A 17,812-nucleotide genomic window follows, 5' to 3' on the forward strand; every position below is an offset into this window, starting at 1 on the left:
AAGCAGGGTCTCTCACTGGATCTGGAGTTCACTGGTGTCACTAGACTGCCTGGCCAATGGGCTCCTGAGACTTACTTCTATGTCCCCATCCCCAGTGCTGGGATTACAGTCATACACTGCACCCAGCTTTTTACATAGGTACTGGGGAGCCAATTTTAGGTCCTCAGGCTAGCATGGCAGGCAATTAACAGAGCCATCTCCCCAGGCCCAGATTACTAAGAATTCCAAAACTCTTTTGATGGAGTCTCATCTGTATTAAGATACACGATGGCAAGTGAAGATGTCCCAGTGTTCTCCAGGTAGACATGGGACTGACCCAGGCAGCTTAAAAGACTTGTGGCTCCTGAAAAACTACGTAAGAGCACCATATCAGGATGGCTTCTCAATTCTCCAAAAAGACTGAAAGAAAAGATCTATTTTACAGAATGAGTTGGCAATATGAAATTACAACCCCTATTAGGATTGCTGTAGACCAAGCTTAAACCGCCCCAAATCACTTGGGAGTTCAGGGGCAGAACAAGAACTATATAGCCAGTCCTAAGGCCAATACAGGTCAGCTGCAGACCTTCTGGAGGCAACAAGCTGAACCACAGGTTACAGGGTGACCTCACATGAGCCAAAATCACCATATCATCATAGCCAGATACTCACTGTCTTACTTGTGGATGCACAGTCTAAGATGTGATTGTTACATGGCACTGTGGGAGAGCCTTTGACAGCATGCACCAGGCCCAGAGTTCCAAGGGTAGGGGTGGTGATAGAGGCATTCTTAAAGGGCCCCTTAAATATGTTAAGGCTCATCTTAAGTCAAAAGCATTAAAGCACACTGTTCCCCCCCTCCCACCCACTTTGCAAGGTCTTCCCAAAGGCATGCTAAGTGAGTTTGGGTGAAGTGGCCAGCCACCGGGGACAAGTTTTTCTGTCATTTGTCCTTTGAGTCCATGCTGTCTTGCTTAGCCTGAATTTCCCATCCTTTATCAGGAAAACTCCAGACAGTGACAGAACTCTCTGGAAGGAGGCTAAAAGAAAGGTGTAGGGAAGGCTCCGTTGGAGCACACAAGAGGATTGCTTTTGTTTTCCAATTGGTATTGTTCTATCACAGGGAGACGATGAAGGACAGATTAATGCAGAGATGAGCAACTATACTCCTTGTATAATTATGGAAAAAAAGGAGTCATGAACAAGACCCCAAAGTTAACAGACTGAATTGTTGGGAATATAAACATCTCTAGAAATAATAGAGGAAGTTATTTATTTATTTATTCATTTACTAACTAAAAATTTGTGTTGCCTCCTATCCGGTAGGCAAGTGCTCTACTACTACTGAGCTACATTGCCAGCCTCAGGAAAGTGGAAACTTAAGCCAGGCTTATTGCCTGTATGCCTGGCCCAGGGAGCGGCACTATCAGGTGTGGCCTTGTTGGAGGAAGTGTGTCAACGTGGGTGTGAACTTTGAGAGAGCTTCCTCTTAGCTACCTGAGGATGTGAGTCTTCTGTTTATGTTCAGAACAAGATGTAGAACTCTCAGCTCCTCCAGTGCCATGCCTGCCTGGATGCTGCTATGCTTCCCACCGTGATGATAATGGACTGAACTCAGAAGCTGTAAGCCAGCCCCAATTAAATGTCCTTTTTAAGAGTTGGCTTGGTCATTTCACAGCAGTGGAAAGCCTAAGACATTGCCACTCAGAGCTTAATTCTAAACCCCATCCAACCTTGAAAAAATGGATGATCCCATGCTGCGGGGCTCATACCTCCCAGTGTTTCAAATAAATGTTCAAAATATGAGGAGCATGTGTCAAGAGGCTTCATGAGTCTGCGCAAGATCCTTGTAGACAAGCATGGGTCAATGTGAGCATCAACACAGCATGACCTAATGGAACCCAGAAGTCCATAAGCTGTGTAAGGAAAGCACTTGCTCACACACTGTCAATGGAAACTGAAGATGAATGATGGCATTAGAAAACCACGTAGCAACCACTGGTATACAAGCCCTGTGTGGCCCAAAGCATCCCCAACAATGCACTCATAGAAACAGAATGGCAACTTTACACAAAGAAATGATCATGGTGTCCTGGTGAGCTTTATGTTAGCTTGATACAGCTTGTCATTTGTGAGGAGGGATTCTCAATTGAGAATATGCCTAAGAGACAGTCTGTGGTACATACTCTTGAGTAATGATTGATGTGGGCCCAGCTCACCCAGGGCAATGTCAACCCTGGGAATGTGGTCCTAGGTGGTATTTAAAAAGCAGGCTGAATAAGCTATGGGGAGCAAGCCAGTTAGCCGTACTCCTGCATAGCTTCTGTTTCATTTCCTGCCTCCAGGTTCCTGCTTTGACTTCCTTCAGTATGGACTGTGATGTGAAAGGATAAGTCATATAAACCCTTTTCCGAGGTTACTTTTGGTTTCAATGCTTTTTATTATAGCTGCAGGAAACCTTAAGACACATAGTAAACAAGTGGCTGGTTCTAACATTAATGATGCAGAGGCCATAGCATCTCACTGGGATGCAATGATGTCACGTATACATGTGCCAATATTCAAGAGGCAGAAACAGGGACTGCCAAATCCAAATTCAGCTTGAAGAACAGATCCACCTCCCTAAAAAAGGTAACTTAAAACATGTTTTATCTTGAGACCCAAGAAGTGAATACATTACAGTATCCAGAGCACGCCACACACCAGAAAAACACACGCATGATGTCTTTACTGGAACTGGAAACATTTGAATGAAGCCTGCAGGTCATGGTATTGGTGACTGTTGTTATGGTATCAATGCCAATTTTCCTGAAAGTCTTCAGAGAGTATAAGTTCTTTAACTTACTCTAAACAGCACAGTGCATGTTTGGACGTGTTGTTGTGACCTCCCAGTCACACCTCACGCAGCAGTTATATAAAATGATAAGTTAATGAGAACTGCATGAAGGGTGAGTGGAATCCCTTGTAGTGTATTTATAAGTTCCTGCAGCTGAAAATTATTTAAAAACTGTTAAATCTGGTTAAAAAAAATTTCAGTACATGGGCTAAAACCAGAGGGTCGAATGGCACGTAAAATAAACAAGACTATTAATATAGAGGAGACATCCAGAAGATAATCTCTCACAGGCTGGGCTTGACGGCACTCACCTAGGTACTTGTAAAGTTAAAGCAGGAGGGCCCCAGCTTGAGGACAGGCCATATAGAAACCCTATCCCAAAAAATCAAATAAAGGGAATGCCTTGTGAGATAGCTCAGCTGCTAAAAACCAGTATTGCTTTTGTAGAGGACCTGGGTTTGATTCACAGCAACTACAACACAGCTCATAACCACCCGTGAATCCAGTTCCAAAGGATCTATCGCCGCCTTCTGGCCAATTTGGGCACTAGGCACATATGTGGTACAGCACATACACACACACCTAAGAAAGGGAGGTCAAAAGAGGATGTTAGGTCTCCAGGAACTGGTTACAGATGGTTGTAAGCTGCTATGTATCTGCTCAGAGCCAATCTGGTCCTCACTGGCCTGAGGCTAAGTAGACTAGGGGTACTGGCCAGTGAGCCCCGATTTGTCTTTTGCCACCTCAGACCCCAGACCACCATGTCTGCTTTTTTACCCAGGTTCTAGGGATTGAAGCCTTTATATTTATGAGACAAACACTTTATGAATGAGTGATCTCCAAGCTAGCTTTGAGTCTGTGGAAACTTGGACTGTGGCCTAGCTAACAGAATTGGAGGCTTTATCAGCTTCTGGTTTTGCCTCAGCTCCGCTTCCTGATACACTAGTAAGAGGCAGTCACACCTTCCTCCCTCCATAGACCAAGCCCAGCTGCCATGCCTTCTTGGTCAATGGACTGACAGCCTATTTAACTGAATGAAAAGAAAGCTTTCTTCTCTTGAGCTGATTACTCAGCATTCTGTCACAAGGAAGAGTAACAAACACTGTTCCACATTAAGTGAAATGGGCAGTCTCTAAGCATGCTGTCGAATAACATAAACCAGAATCTTTTAAGATGGAAACAAGTCAGAAACAGCAGACGGTGCAAACAGGAACTTAGTGCAAACAGTACCTGGCATGTGGCAAGTCTCAACCTAGGTGGGAAAAGAAGGCATTGTGGATAAACTATCCAAGGGTTCCCTTCACTGCAGCGGGAACACTGTAAAGACACTTTCAGGCACCTTATCAAACAGAAGAAAAAGCCTTGAAGAACACACTACCCTGTACAGTAAAAACAAAAATGTTTGAAGATGATAGGACAATATCCAGAGCCATAACTTTCCTTTAATAAAGTTATACACATCTACATTTAGGATCTAAGAGAAAACAGGGCACATGTACAGTGATGTGCATAATATGTGTCGTATTGAAAAGGGGATGAGGATACAGTTCAGAGCTAGAATACACACAGAGCTTGAGGCTAGCCTGGGCTACAAGCAAGACCCAATTCTATGCTCTTTTTAAAACAAAAGCAAAAGCCGGGTGTGGTGGCACACACCTTTAATCCCAGCACTCGGGAGGCAGAGGCAGGTGGATTTCTGAGTTCGAGGCCAGCCTGGTCTACAAAGTGAATTCCAGGACAGCCAGGGCTACACAGAGAAACCCTGTCTCGAAAAACCAACCCCCCCCCCAAAAAAACCCCCCAAAAACAAAAGCAAAACCACAAACAAAAATAATTAAAATAACAAAAAGGAGACCACAGAAATAAGTTATTTCCTCTATTTCCTTCCTTCCTCTCTCCCTCTCCCCCTCTCTCCCCCTCCCCCTCTTTCTCTCCCCCTCTCTCTCTCCCCCCACCCCTCTCTCTCTCTCTGTTTCTTTCTTTGAGACAGAGTCTGATGTCCTAGAACTTTGTAGGTTGGCCTTGAACTCACTGAGAATCCAAAGGCCACCACCCCTGGCTTGAAAGTTCTATTTTAAAGCTAAGTTCTATGGTGTACATCTAAAGTCCCCAGTACTTGGAAGGCACAAGACGGTCTGGGCTAAGTTTAAGGTCTTCTTTTGTGGGAGTGAAATAGAAGGGGATGAATATGTATTTGGTGTTTTTCTTTTCCAAGACAGGGTTTTTCTGTCTATCTCTGGCTTCTCCTGGAATTCACTTTGTAGACCAGGCTAGCCTCTGCTATTCAGAGATCTGCCTGCCTCTGCTTCCCAAGTGCTGGGATCAAAGGTGTGCACCACCATGCCCAGTCAATATATGGTGTTTTCAACTTACACATAATGGAATACCACAATCTTAATGTTACGGGGGAAAAAAAAAAAAGGAGAAACTTTCCAATGTCAATAGTGGTATCTGGCAATAAAATGGAGCAGTTTATTTGCTTATTCTTTTCTTGTTTCCCAATGTTCTGTCATAAACACACATTTTTATAACCAGAAAACAATGTGGCTTTTTTTTTTCTTTGTATAAAAGGAAAAAACAATCCCCTCATTAAGGTGGGTTGGGCATCTACATGAAGGAAAAGCATGCGTCACTTACCTGGCCATGCTCCAGGACTTTCCAGAAGCCGAAATGCAAGCGCAGCAGCGTAGGGATGCACACTTACATTACGTACAAAATCTCAACAGTTGACGTCTGATACACAATAAATCCAAGAACAGCATCACAAAACACATCACTGAAGTATACTAAAATAAGGTTATTTACTGAAAAATGATACATTGGACATAATCTGTATATAGAACAAAGCAATTAATGGTAAACTTCATAAGGCACCTTTCAAATCAGATGCTGTACAAAATACACTTAGTGTTACATATCAAGATGAATCTATATTTTTGGTGTTTTACAACTGCATAATAAAAATGCTTTTTTTAAACCTGTCAATGCCTTATGTACAGTTTCCCTAAGCTATTAATATTTCCATTTTATACAATATATGCTACATTTTAGTTTTTAAGTGGGAAAAACAAAGGCCACTAAAGAGCTTAAATAATTCCACTGAAAGGAAAGAACAGAGCACAACCTAAAAGGACAGTATTATGTCTAATTTTTTGCCAAAGCCATACTCACAGGCTTTCTTTATGGGATGACCCTTCCTGTCCTCTGTGGACTGATACACTGCTTGCCTAGTTTCCACTCCTTACAGCCAGGAGGTGGGAGAACTGTCCCTGCTTAACATCTGACGCAAGTCAACTTGTGTCATTACCACAAGGGCTACACCACCTTTCTTTTCACATGACTTACACCTCTGTTGAAATGGAAACATTTCAAAACAATACATAGCTGAAAAGACAAGTATTGCTTAGGAAATCTGCCCTGGAATAGACTACTCAATATCCAATTTGACCTTAGGCCAAATCAGAGATGCAAGGTTCTTGAAAAATTCGTCCTTTTACTCTAAACAAGAAAAACATCTAAAAAAGAAAAGCAAATTGAATATCATTAGAATGAATAAATTAAAACTGGCACATTCCAGGACAACAGATGATGACAGCAAAAGGTGTCTTTATGTGCTTATTCAAGTTTCTAGACAGTGGAAGGGTTAACATAACATGCTGACTAAAATACCTTTTTGTTACAGTATTTCTAGAGAAATCAGTTCAGATTTTATACTCAGAACAGTACTCAGTAATGCAGAGACCTCAGAGAATCAGGCTGGGGCAAATCTTAACATGCTCTGTACCAGAGAACTACTGGTCATACAAACCACACATGACGGCTTCCTGGATTACTTGGTATTTATTTAGGCAGTTTGGGGTTTGGGGCTTTTATTTTTAATTATTTAAATGATGGCTGATTTTAGCCATCTGTTTTTTAAACTCTAGATTCAAAGGGGAACCAAATCATAGTTTCCAGATTTTTACAAGTTGTTAAGTAACTACATAATACTTATTCCATTACACAGTGGGTTCTATTCTTTTTTTCCTTTAAACTACTTTTGTGGAGTACATGGTGTGTGTCTGTGGGGAGGGGCGCAAGCCATGGAGTGTGTGGAAGTCAGAGGACAATGATGGGGTAGTTGGCTCCTCCCTTCGCCATGTGTCCCCCAGAGTCTGAATTGAGGTTGAGGACTTGGCAGCAAATGCCTTTATCTACTGAGCTATCTCACTGGCCAAAGGGCTGATACACTCTTTAAATATTTTTACTTACTGAATTTTACATTTATGGCTGAGAGGGAGAAGAGAACACAGTAAGTTTAATGCAACTTTTGATTTTAGGATTCCAAATAAGGAAAAGCAGCAGCGTTTGCCATTTCGAGAACGTCACTGATTCCCATGAATGCAGTGATGGCAGCGTGGGAAGGCAGTGACTAGAGCGCTCACTGCCTGCCTTATAATTAACTCCTGACAGCCTTTCTTAGAGAAGAGTCATTACAGTGGCTGCCACACACAACTGAAACATGCCAAAGAATTATTCCTTAGGTATATCATTAAGATGATAAGTGACAAAAAAGATTTAGTTTATTCAGGAAAGATATAAAATCAGACCTCAGTACTCTCAGGCTTTAGGTACATCAGATGAGACTCACTAAACAAACCAGGCAAGACAAATCTCAAATTTGTGGAATATGAGCTGTAGTTTAGTCATGCCTGTAGGTGGACAGATGGACATATGCTCTACCTGCCTCCCATTTAATTTCAGTCACTCTATGTGTTGATACAATCACCTTAAGTTTATGTTTCATCCAAAGAGCCAATGCCACTTGATGCTCACATGGCTTGTTTACTTAGAACATTTAAATAGTATGATATTGGTATAATAAGTTTGAACCAGATCTGTTTTTTGAGATAACAAGGCCTATATTTATTTTATAATAAAATACACATCATTTTATTTAATAACGTTCAGTGTAAATATGGGTAGTGACTGGGTACTTCTGCCTCTTGTCTTCACAATTAGGGACCAGAAATTGTAAAACCAAATTTCAAAAGATTTAGATATCTAAAATACATTTACTGTTAGTTGAAAAGTCAGCTGACATTCTCATAAAGATATGAGACAATATCTTAGTGAAGTTTTAAAATGCATGAATTCTGAAATTCATACATAGTTCTACTTTAAAACACTTCCCACCAAGGATCAGATGTGAGACAGAGTGTATGGGCTGTCTTGTATAGAACTGAGTGTGTAGGTAAAACATGGCTAGAATGACAGCTGTGCAGGTTCTGAAAATAAAAGCATGTTACACAAGAATCAACTTTCCTTTTTAGGAGGTACCGAGAACAAAGACTCCAGAATTTGATCATAGGTATGCACATTGTGATCAGATGCAGTACGGAAGAGGCGTTTCTTTCAAAGTATGGTTCAAGACAGAGAGCTCCAATTCTGGATAGGTGGCTTTTTATAACAAAAATAATTACCAAAAGGAGAACAAAATGGTGACTGGGGGAAAACAGTCCAAGTCTATGGACACTTTACATGGAGTTTGGCCTTCACAACTATTATGCTAAAAATAAAGTCAGTGGAGAAGTTACTACAGTTACAAGGTGGATGGCTTTTATGAAATTGGCGATTGTCAACTAGATATTGCATATTTAAACCACTGGCCACAAATACCTTCCTGTGCAACCTTTACATTCTTGTCTTCTAAGCCCTAGGGCAGCAGAGAATTCTGGTATGCATATCAAAGGTATGGTGCACCATCATAAACCAGGCAGTATCCCAAAGAGATCATAATCTATAGGCTGTTTACAAAGACAGAACACAGACAGATGTTTTCTCTGGTAGAAGGCAAATATGCCTTTTTCCATCTCTGCTGAGCTCATTAATTTTCTTAAGGCTTTCACAGAAAGCACCACTTTATGGACAGGATAGTGAGTACCCAGAGGTTGACCAGAGACTTCTTATCAGGATTGGAGTCTTGATGCAGTTCATAAAAACCAAAAAAGCATCAAAACCAAAACAAAACAAAAAAAGCAAAACAAAAAAACCCCACATTTAAAACAAAGCTGTCCATATATAAAGAATGACATGTTTGAAGTTCCAAGTTCCAATCTTGTATTCTGTAGAGTACGGTAAGGTTTACTGTTAGCAGCCTGTGAAGATGTAGAGGAAGGAGTCTGGAAACCAAGTCAACATCCTATTCCATGCTAATCCCACCCATTCCTTGGGTGAAGAAGTTCTTGCAGTCTAAATTCTCCCTCAAAATTGTTTAATTGTCAAATCTTTACATCCTGGGATTCAACCATTTTTGCAAGTGTCTTCTTGATTCTCAAAGCTGTGAGTCTGGAGGCTGGATTATGGGCCCAACATTCTGACATTAGCTTCAAAACTGCTCGAAGACACTAAAGAGAAATAAATGCAAACAGAGTGTGGTGAGCACAGAGTAACTCGGCACTCACTCATCACTTTACAGGGACTTGGCTCCAACTTACTTCATCGCTGTTCCAGCGGTTAGACACGATTGGCCGCAAGCGTTTCACACACACAACCTCACGCATGTCCTCATAGGATGGGTCACTGGGCACCATGTTGTAATATGGTAATTGATATTCCTCCACGATTCCTGCAGGGAGTGAGAAAACACAGTGAGCAAATCCATGGTAGTAGGACTACTCTCAGTTGACATACAGCATTTCTCACTGAATTGTGGAACTAAGAATGGTTCCTATATAAAGAAGAAACACAATCTGAATAATAGTAAATATGTTTCTCTATTATTTATGACCCATTACTTTCCCTACCTCTGACAGAATGAAAGTCTATCGCAATGACAGTGTTTCTTTTGAGGGTAGAACACTCTGAGGCAAGAGGACTGTGAACTGAAGCCAGCCTGGGCTACAAGAAACGAAACACTTAAAAACAAAGGAAATGAGTAGAAATAAGATTATTTTTAATTAAAAAAAACTTTTAGTGCAAATTTACTTCTTTGTTCCTACTAGAGAATATCTATGGCTCTCTGCTGGGAGAGAGACTGGGCAAGCTCACAAAGCAGGGACCTGGGAGTCCCCGAGCACTGTCTCTGGCTGGCGGTCGGTGCAAACCCCGCTGCTCTGCTGAACCTACTTCCTTGAGAGGATGGGGCTCTAGCCCATGCCACAGCACAAACGCAAACGTGCGTGCTCAGCAGACCGAGTCTCGGTCACAGCCGACTGAGGGAGGAACGAAGCATGACCTCTGAATACACTGGAGAAGGCTGTTGGACACCTGTCTTGGATTTTCTGAGCTTTGCTCTTGACACTTTTCCCCTTAGACAACCATTCTGATGAAACCAGAGGATCTGAGAGTGGTCCTGAGAAACCCTGACCCAGGTGACACAAATTAGGTAATTATTTTTTAAATGACAAGTAAATACAATCAGAAACACTTTTCAAATTCCTACCTCCTGTAATACAACGACGAGCCATTTCCCAAATGATCAAACCAAAGCTATAGATGTCAGCCATGATGTAGGGCTGGAAATGGTTTTTATTCAGGCTTTCATCCAGCACTTCTGGAGCCATGTACCGCTTGGTGCCCACCCTGGTATTCAAGGGTATGTCAACTTCATTTGTATCACTAAGACAGGGGGAAGACAACAGTCAGGTTGAGGACCAAACAATATTTCATCTCTGTACATTCTTATGAAGTTAAACACCTTTATAGTTTTTATATGCTGCGTACACTAATATCCCAAGCAGGATCTGGGACAACTGTTCTGAGCCTTGGTACCATGTCTGCAACAAATCACTAACTTTTTCACACTAAACTGGATTAACACAAATACCTTTCATAAATTCAGCTGAGGCTCTGTCACCAAAGAAGCTCTGTTTTCATCAAAAGATAACAACACTGGCCTAGGGTGTGGCTCAGCTGGCACAGTGGTTTTTTGTACATATACAGGAGGCCCAGAGTTCCATTCTCAGCACCACATAAATCCAGCATGGTGATCCATGCCTGGCATCCTAACACTAAGCACTGATGATGTAGGGACAGGATGATCAGAATTTCAAGGTCAATCTTGGCTGAATAGTTGGTTCTAGTCCAGCCTGGGCTACATATGATCCTATCTTTAAAAAAGATGACAATATTTTATATAAGAAAAGTACAATTGCAGACAATTATATCTGAGAAAGGAGTATAAAAATAAAAGAAAAATAATTTATTTTTACCATTCTTATACAATCATCTTAACATTAAAGATGCAGAATTAAGCCGGGCAGTAGTGGAACACGTCTTTAATCCCAGCACTTGGGAGGCAGAGGCAGGCGGATTTCTGAGTTCGAGGCCAACCTGGTCTACAAAATGAGTTCCAGGACAGCCAGGGCAATACAGAGAAACCCTGTCTCGAAAAACCAAAACAACAACAACAACAACAACAACAACAACAAAACCCAAAAAAACAAAAAAACAAAAAAAGATGCAGAATTAAAATTTATTTCTCAAAAAAAAAACCAAAAAAACCAAAAAACCCAAAAAACAAAAAAGATGTAGAATTAAAATTGATTTCTCAAAAAAAATTTATTTCTCATGGATCCAATTTAATTTACTTATATTATAAACAAAGTAATATCTATAAAATAGTCAATCAGTAATAAATGACTTTTTAAGTTTTCTCTTTCTTGCTTGCTTGCTTTCTTTCTTTCTTTTTCTTTTTTTGTTTGTTTTTTTGAGACAGGGTTTCTCTGTGTAGCCCTGGCTGTCCTGGAACTCACTTTGTAGACCAGGCTGGCCTCGAACTCAGAAATCTGCCTGCCCCTGCCTCCCAAGAGCTGGGATTAAAGGCGTGCACCACCACACTTGGCTGACTTTTTAGTTTTCTGAGGTTTGCACTGATTTTTAGACTTGAAGACATGAATGTTTTGTTACTGACTGGGAGGGTCTGGAAACCACTTTCCAGTGGAACCGATACAAGGTATTGTATTTTGTTATAAAACATCTCTGATGGTTATTTTTCCATTGTCATTTTGACTAGATTTGGAAGCAACTAAAAAAAAAAAAAAAAAAAAAAACAGAGCTGGGGATAAGGGTAGGAGTGCGCTGTCTCTGAGGGCATTTCAGAGAAGTTTACTAGAGAAGGACAGACCACCCTGAATGATTCCTAAATAAAAATGGAAAAAGGAGAAGCCAAAGGAACCCCCACTTGACATTCAACTCTTTCTGCCTTTTTACTATGGTGCAATGTGACCTCACTCCCCACACTGTTTTCCCTTTCATGATGGACTACACCCAGAAACAAGCAGAACAAGTCCATTCCTTCCTTAAAAGCTGTGACATCTGTCACAGCAACAGAACATATGTATGAAGTTGGTTAAGGGCAGGCTCACTGGATAAGAACACCTGTTACACAAATCCGAGGGCCTGAGTTTAATCCCTAGCAATCAAGCTGAGTATGTCCATGTGTCAATCAGTAACCCCAGAGCTATGGAGGATAAGAGAGACGAGGTTCGTTGGGGCTTCCAGCCACCAGGCTAGTTCCTAGTATAATGAGAGACGCTTTCTCAAGGGAATAACAGAATGATAAAAATAGGATATTGGAGGTCCTCCTCCAGCTTCTGCATGCGTGTCAGTCTACAGCATACAGGGGGGGGGGGTTGTTTCTATGATAAACTTGACAATGTGGTTGATATGCCTTTAGTACTGACTTATGGGAACAATGTGGAAGAGTTTAGATTTGCATGCTAGAGAAGCCTACAAACGATGAAAGCAGAGCGTACTGGGCCTACTGATGGGAGTTTGGAAGAATAGAATGCCAAGAGAAATGTAGAAAGTGGAGGCCTGGCTCATGAAGTTTCAGAGAAAAAGGACTATTAAGAATTAGGCTAGAGGCTACTTGTGTTCTATCTTGGCCCGAATAAGGCCGCATTCTTCATCTGTCCTGAAAACTCATGTGAGGATGAATTAAGACCAATGGAGTAAGAACTGGAAAGATAGCTTAGCCGTTAAATGTACTTGATGCGTTTTCAGTGGACCTGGGTGTAATTTCTAGCACCCACACAGTGGCTTACTACCACCTGTAGTCCCAGCTCCAGAGGATCTGCTGTCATCTCCTGGCCTGTGCAGGAACTGCTTGACTGTGATACATAGACATCTATGCATGCAAAATATCCATAAACATAAAAATAAAGCCAGGTGTGGTGGTACACAATTTTAATCCCAGCACCTGGGAGGCAGAAGTGGGGGATATGAATTTGAGGCCAGCCTAGTGGTCTACAGAGTCAATTCCAGGACAGTCAGGGCTACACAGAGAATTATGATTTGAAAAACAAGACACCCTCATATATAGGCACTCATGAACATGCACACACACACACACACACACACACACACACACGCGCACCTGCCACACAACTAACTAAAATTTTTTGCTTTTTAAAAAAGATTTATTTTTATGTGTTCCTATGTATGCTATGTCAGTACTGATATCTGCCAAGGGCAGAAGAGGACCGTGGATCCCCTGGAGCTGAAGTTATAAAGGTGACTGCGAGCCACTCATATGGGTGCTGAGAACAGCTCTAAACAGCTGAGTCATCTCTCTAACCCTAAGTACTACATTGTTTGGTGGAGGAAATTTGAAGACAACATGACATTCTAACTGTGGCATGGTTCATTCATTCTTTCTTTCTTGTGTGCAAGAGGATACATGTGTAGAGGACTACTTGCAGGATTCATTTTTTTTTCCATTTTGGGTTCCAGGGATGGAAGAGTTATCAGGCTTGGTGGCAAATGCCTTTACTTATGCAGCCATCTGGGTGGATATTACCTATTTTCTAAAGGAGTATAAAACTACTGTTAACTGTTCACCATTATACACAACACAGGTATTTAATAAGACAAAGTTGAAGCCCGGCAGTGGTGGCGTGCGTGCGCCTTTAATCCCAGAAGTTGGGAGGCAGAGGCAGGTGGATTTCTGAGTTCGAGGCCAGCCTGGTCTACAGAGTGAGTTCCAGGACAGCCAGGGCTATACAGAGAAAACCCTGTCTCGAAAAACAAAAAAACAAAAGACAAAGTTGAATAACATTCTGATACTACAAAATTATTTTCATGGTTTTTGCTGAACCACTACAAACACACACAAAGGTAGAATCTACATGCAAAGAATGAGTTGAAGTATAGGCCACTAAGTCATACTGTGGTATTCTGTTCATTCCTTTATGGCAGCCAAATTCTAAGTTGCCAAGGCGTCTCAATCATGTGATTATATTTCCATGAACTGTCTTTATTATCCCACAAATCATTACCTTTCAGTGCACTGATTTGCACTTAGTGTAAAGGAATGGGCTCACTTAGGTTAATTAAAACCAGGACTTGTCAAGTTTCTTTGAGTCAGAGAGCTACTGACAGTGATAAGATTTTTGTCTTTAGAAACTGTGCAAATAAATTATAACATATGTCACTATATATTTATGAACTATATATGTATATATATCACTATATGTTTATATATACATTTATGAATTTTAAATCTCTTAACTAGAAATTGCAGTTAACTATAGAATCATCTCTTTAATTAGAAAAGAATGGTTTTAGAAACATTTTTGATTTATCCCTGCCCAGTGTGCGCTGTCAAGGCACAGACAGGCCCCTATAGACGAAGCAGAAAGGAGCGAAACTGACTACATAATGAGAAAGCAGATTGATTAGAATTGCCATGTGGTTCTGCAGGAAGAGCACACGCAAAGGTGACACAGCCACAGAGGCTTTATCCAGGCTCCTCAATGGACTATGTAGCAGAGTTAAAAGTCCCTAAAATAAGACATCCAGGAAGCAGGAGATGCTAGGACTATGGATGTCCAATAAAGAAAAGCTACAAGTACGAAACAGAGCTAGCTTAAGAGAGGGCACCTTTACTGCAGGTAGCAAAACAGTGGATGGGCTACCTAGGTTCCCCAGAGCCCAGATGATGCTATCCTGAGTCAGGTACTAGACATGGAGCTGCAAGGCCTATGCTTGTTCTGGGTTTCAGTCATGCTCTAGTCAAGTTTCCAAATGGCTACTCTGTGGCACAGTGTATTAGAAATATCTACCTTAGTTTTGATCTCGTATAGGGCTAACAGTTAAGGAATTGTGCCAAATGTATGAGAAATTCTGACCTTGGGCTTTTGTTCTTGTTGCTGGTTTGTTTATATGATTTTGTTTTTTGGAGACAAGGTCTATTACATAGCTCTGGATGTCCTTAAACTCAAGAGGATCCACACACCTCTGCCACCCAAATGCTGGGATTAGCGGTCTGTGCCATCAAACCTTGCATTCAATCTTCGTTTTGAGCAACATTAGAACTGTTAAGACTTCAAGGACTCTTATAGAGAGCTAGGTTCATTTTGTATGATTACCATAAGATAAGTCATGAATGTTAACAATCAAGGGTGGAATACTACAGCTTAAATGTCAAGTTCGGGTGTCAAGTTGGCAAGAGGTGGATTCACAGAATTTAACTGTCTACTGAACAGAGCGGGGATCATTTCACACACGGGACTGTGTGTGTCGTTGAGGGTATTTCCAGGTGTTTCGGTATGAGAGGACTGACCTAACTTGGATATGAGCAGCACCACCCATCAACTGGAGCCCAGACTTAATGAAAAGGGAAAAGCAAGACAAGTATTTCTCTCTTCTTTCTGACTGCATGCACTGTCTTGAGCCACAGCCACTTGAAATTTTTATAGTTGAAATTGTTTTAGAAAACTGACAACATCAAAAGAAAGTACCTAATTATTTCCCCTATTTACAGGAGTGTAAATTCACACACAAAACTGTTCTGAAGCAGTATATATACACAATATGCCATTAAGTTAATATATAGAACCTCTTCCAGTAGCCTCCTTTATCTAGAAATCTATTATGAATAAAAATTGATGAGGCTTGTCCATTTATAGTCATTTTGCTCCATGTCTGCCAGCTATTTCATATTGTTGCTATAAAATGCCTGCCAGTCACTGATGTAGAAAAGAAACTTGACTCAGAGCAGGGTCAGGCTGACCACAAACTCTGTTATGTTCTAGATGTTATGAGGTTTGTTAATCTTAAGAAACTCCAGGGCGGTTGGAGAGATGGCTCAGAGGTTTAAAAAGACTGCTCTTCCAAAGGACCCAGATTCAATTTCCAGCACCCACATGGCAACTCACAACTGTCTGTAACTTCAGTTCTAAGGGATCTGACAGCCTCATACCAATGCACATAAAATCAAATAAATTATTAAAGAAAAAAATCTGGGCGTGGTGGCACATGCCTTTAATCCCAGCACTTGGGAGGCAGAGGCAGGCAGATTTCTGAGTTCGAGGCCAGCCTGGTCTACAAAGTGAGTTCCAGGACAGCCAAGGCTATACAGAGAAACCCTGTCTGGAAAAACAAACAAACAAACAAACAAACAAACAAACAAGGAATTCCACAACCATAAGCTTCACTTAGGACCCATTAAATTAAAGGTTAATATAAGCGCTTATATCTAGAATACCTTGAGTCAGGGCTGACCACTGGGCAGTGCTTCCAGCACCTGTATATGAGCTCATTGTGGTTTTTTTTTAAAGGGCCAGCCTTTAAAAGCTGGCCCTGAGAACTATTAGGGGTCTTAGCTTCAGCTCTGAACTGTGATCAATTACTCTTGGGGTGTGCAGTCAATAAACTCTCCCTGTCTGACAGAGATCAGTGTTCACGCATGTGGCTTATGGGACGACTCCTGAACCCCAGTCAAAAATATTTATGCAAGTGCTCAAGAACAGAGTGACATGTATAAGATTCAATAATGTTCATGATAACTATTTTTGCTGTGGTGTTTTTGCTTTGTTTTTTGGAGGCAGTGTTCTCTGTGTAGCCCCGGCTGTCCTAGAACTCACTCTGTAGATCAGGCTGGCCTTGAACTCACAGATTCAACTGCTTCTGCCTACCAACTGCTAGGACTACAGGTGTGAGCCACCACTAAGCAGCTTTATAACTTTCTTTAAAATACAGATGAAATGGAAGCAAACTTAATGCTCATTATTTAGGCTACAGGTTATTTTATATTTAACATGGACAACTATATCTGCAAAAAGAGCAAGTAAAGATAAACTAAAAGCATAAAAAAGGAAATCAACAATTATGTAGAGGCTGGAAATGTCATTTAGTAGTAGAGTGTGTGCTTAGCAGACATAAGATCCTGGGTTCAATCTGTAATAATCATAAAATGCAGTTTTGTAAAAAAAAAAAAAGAAAAAGAAACAACCCTGAGTACCTGTTAGATAACAAAATAATTTCCAAACAGTGGACAAAGAACCATTTACCTGTTGAATTTAACAGCTAGGCCCAGGTCAGCAATACAGCAACTTCCATTTTTCTTAATAAGGATGTTTTTGCTCTTCAGGTCTCGATGAGCAATTGCAGGCTTCCCTTGGGTACCATAAATTTCTGTGTGGAGGTGGCACAGACCACAAGCAGCAGAATAAGCTAACTTGAGTAGGGCTCTGGTGTCTAGTGTGGCACATTTCAGGAAGTCATAGAGAGATCCATTTTCATGGTAATCAGTAATCAAATACAGCTGAGTCCAGGAACCAGTGCCTTTAATGTCTGCAGCTATAAAACCTGTTTAGTTAATGAGTTAAAAGGTTAGTTGTTTGCAGAGACACTAGGCAGTTACAGATGCACATTAGGGTATTGGGAATGAACTATGTATAAAAAATATTATCCTAATTTGACTAGCAAATTGTTTTCAAAGTATCACCAAGAACTCATTTTCTATGATTTAGGTTTACAATAAACGTACAGTATTTTTATTTTGTGTGTGTGGGTTTGTGAAGGAGATCAGAGGGGTGTTGAATCCCTTAGAGCTGGAGTTACAGGCAGTGGTGAGCTGCCTGATATGGGTGCTAGGAATCACGCTCAGGCCCTCGGCGAGGACAGTATGTGGTCTTAATCACTGAGCCATCTTTCCAGTCCAAATTTACAGTATTTTTAAAGACAGGCTTTTGCTATGTAGTCCAGGCTGTATTCAAACTTGTGGTCATC

The 17,812-nt window shown here is 41.1% G+C and overlaps 1 protein-coding gene across 5 annotated transcripts in view; it reads right to left on the minus strand.

Moving 5' to 3' along the window:
* Positions 1-5,592: 5,592 nt before the first annotated feature.
* Positions 5,593-17,812, minus strand: part of Bmpr1a (bone morphogenetic protein receptor, type 1A) — a 92,276-nt gene continuing 80,056 nt past the window's right edge. For 4 of the 5 annotated variants that reach the window (XM_006518470.4, XM_006518469.4, XM_030247615.1 and 1 more), the window contains exons 10-13: positions 17,092-17,389; positions 10,239-10,414; positions 9,292-9,422; positions 5,593-9,201 (exon numbers count right to left, since the gene is read on the minus strand). In XM_006518470.4, the coding sequence (XP_006518533.1) occupies positions 9,076-9,201; positions 9,292-9,422; positions 10,239-10,414; positions 17,092-17,389 (731 nt within the window). In that variant the 3' untranslated portion in view covers positions 5,593-9,075. The remainder of the gene's footprint in view (positions 9,202-9,291; positions 9,423-10,238; positions 10,415-17,091; positions 17,390-17,812) is intronic. The other variant, NM_009758.4, reaches the window with a different exon arrangement.

This window comes from Mus musculus, chromosome 14 (genome assembly GCF_000001635.26).
Source record: "Mus musculus strain C57BL/6J chromosome 14, GRCm38.p6 C57BL/6J".
NCBI lineage: Eukaryota > Metazoa > Chordata > Mammalia > Rodentia > Muridae > Mus > Mus musculus.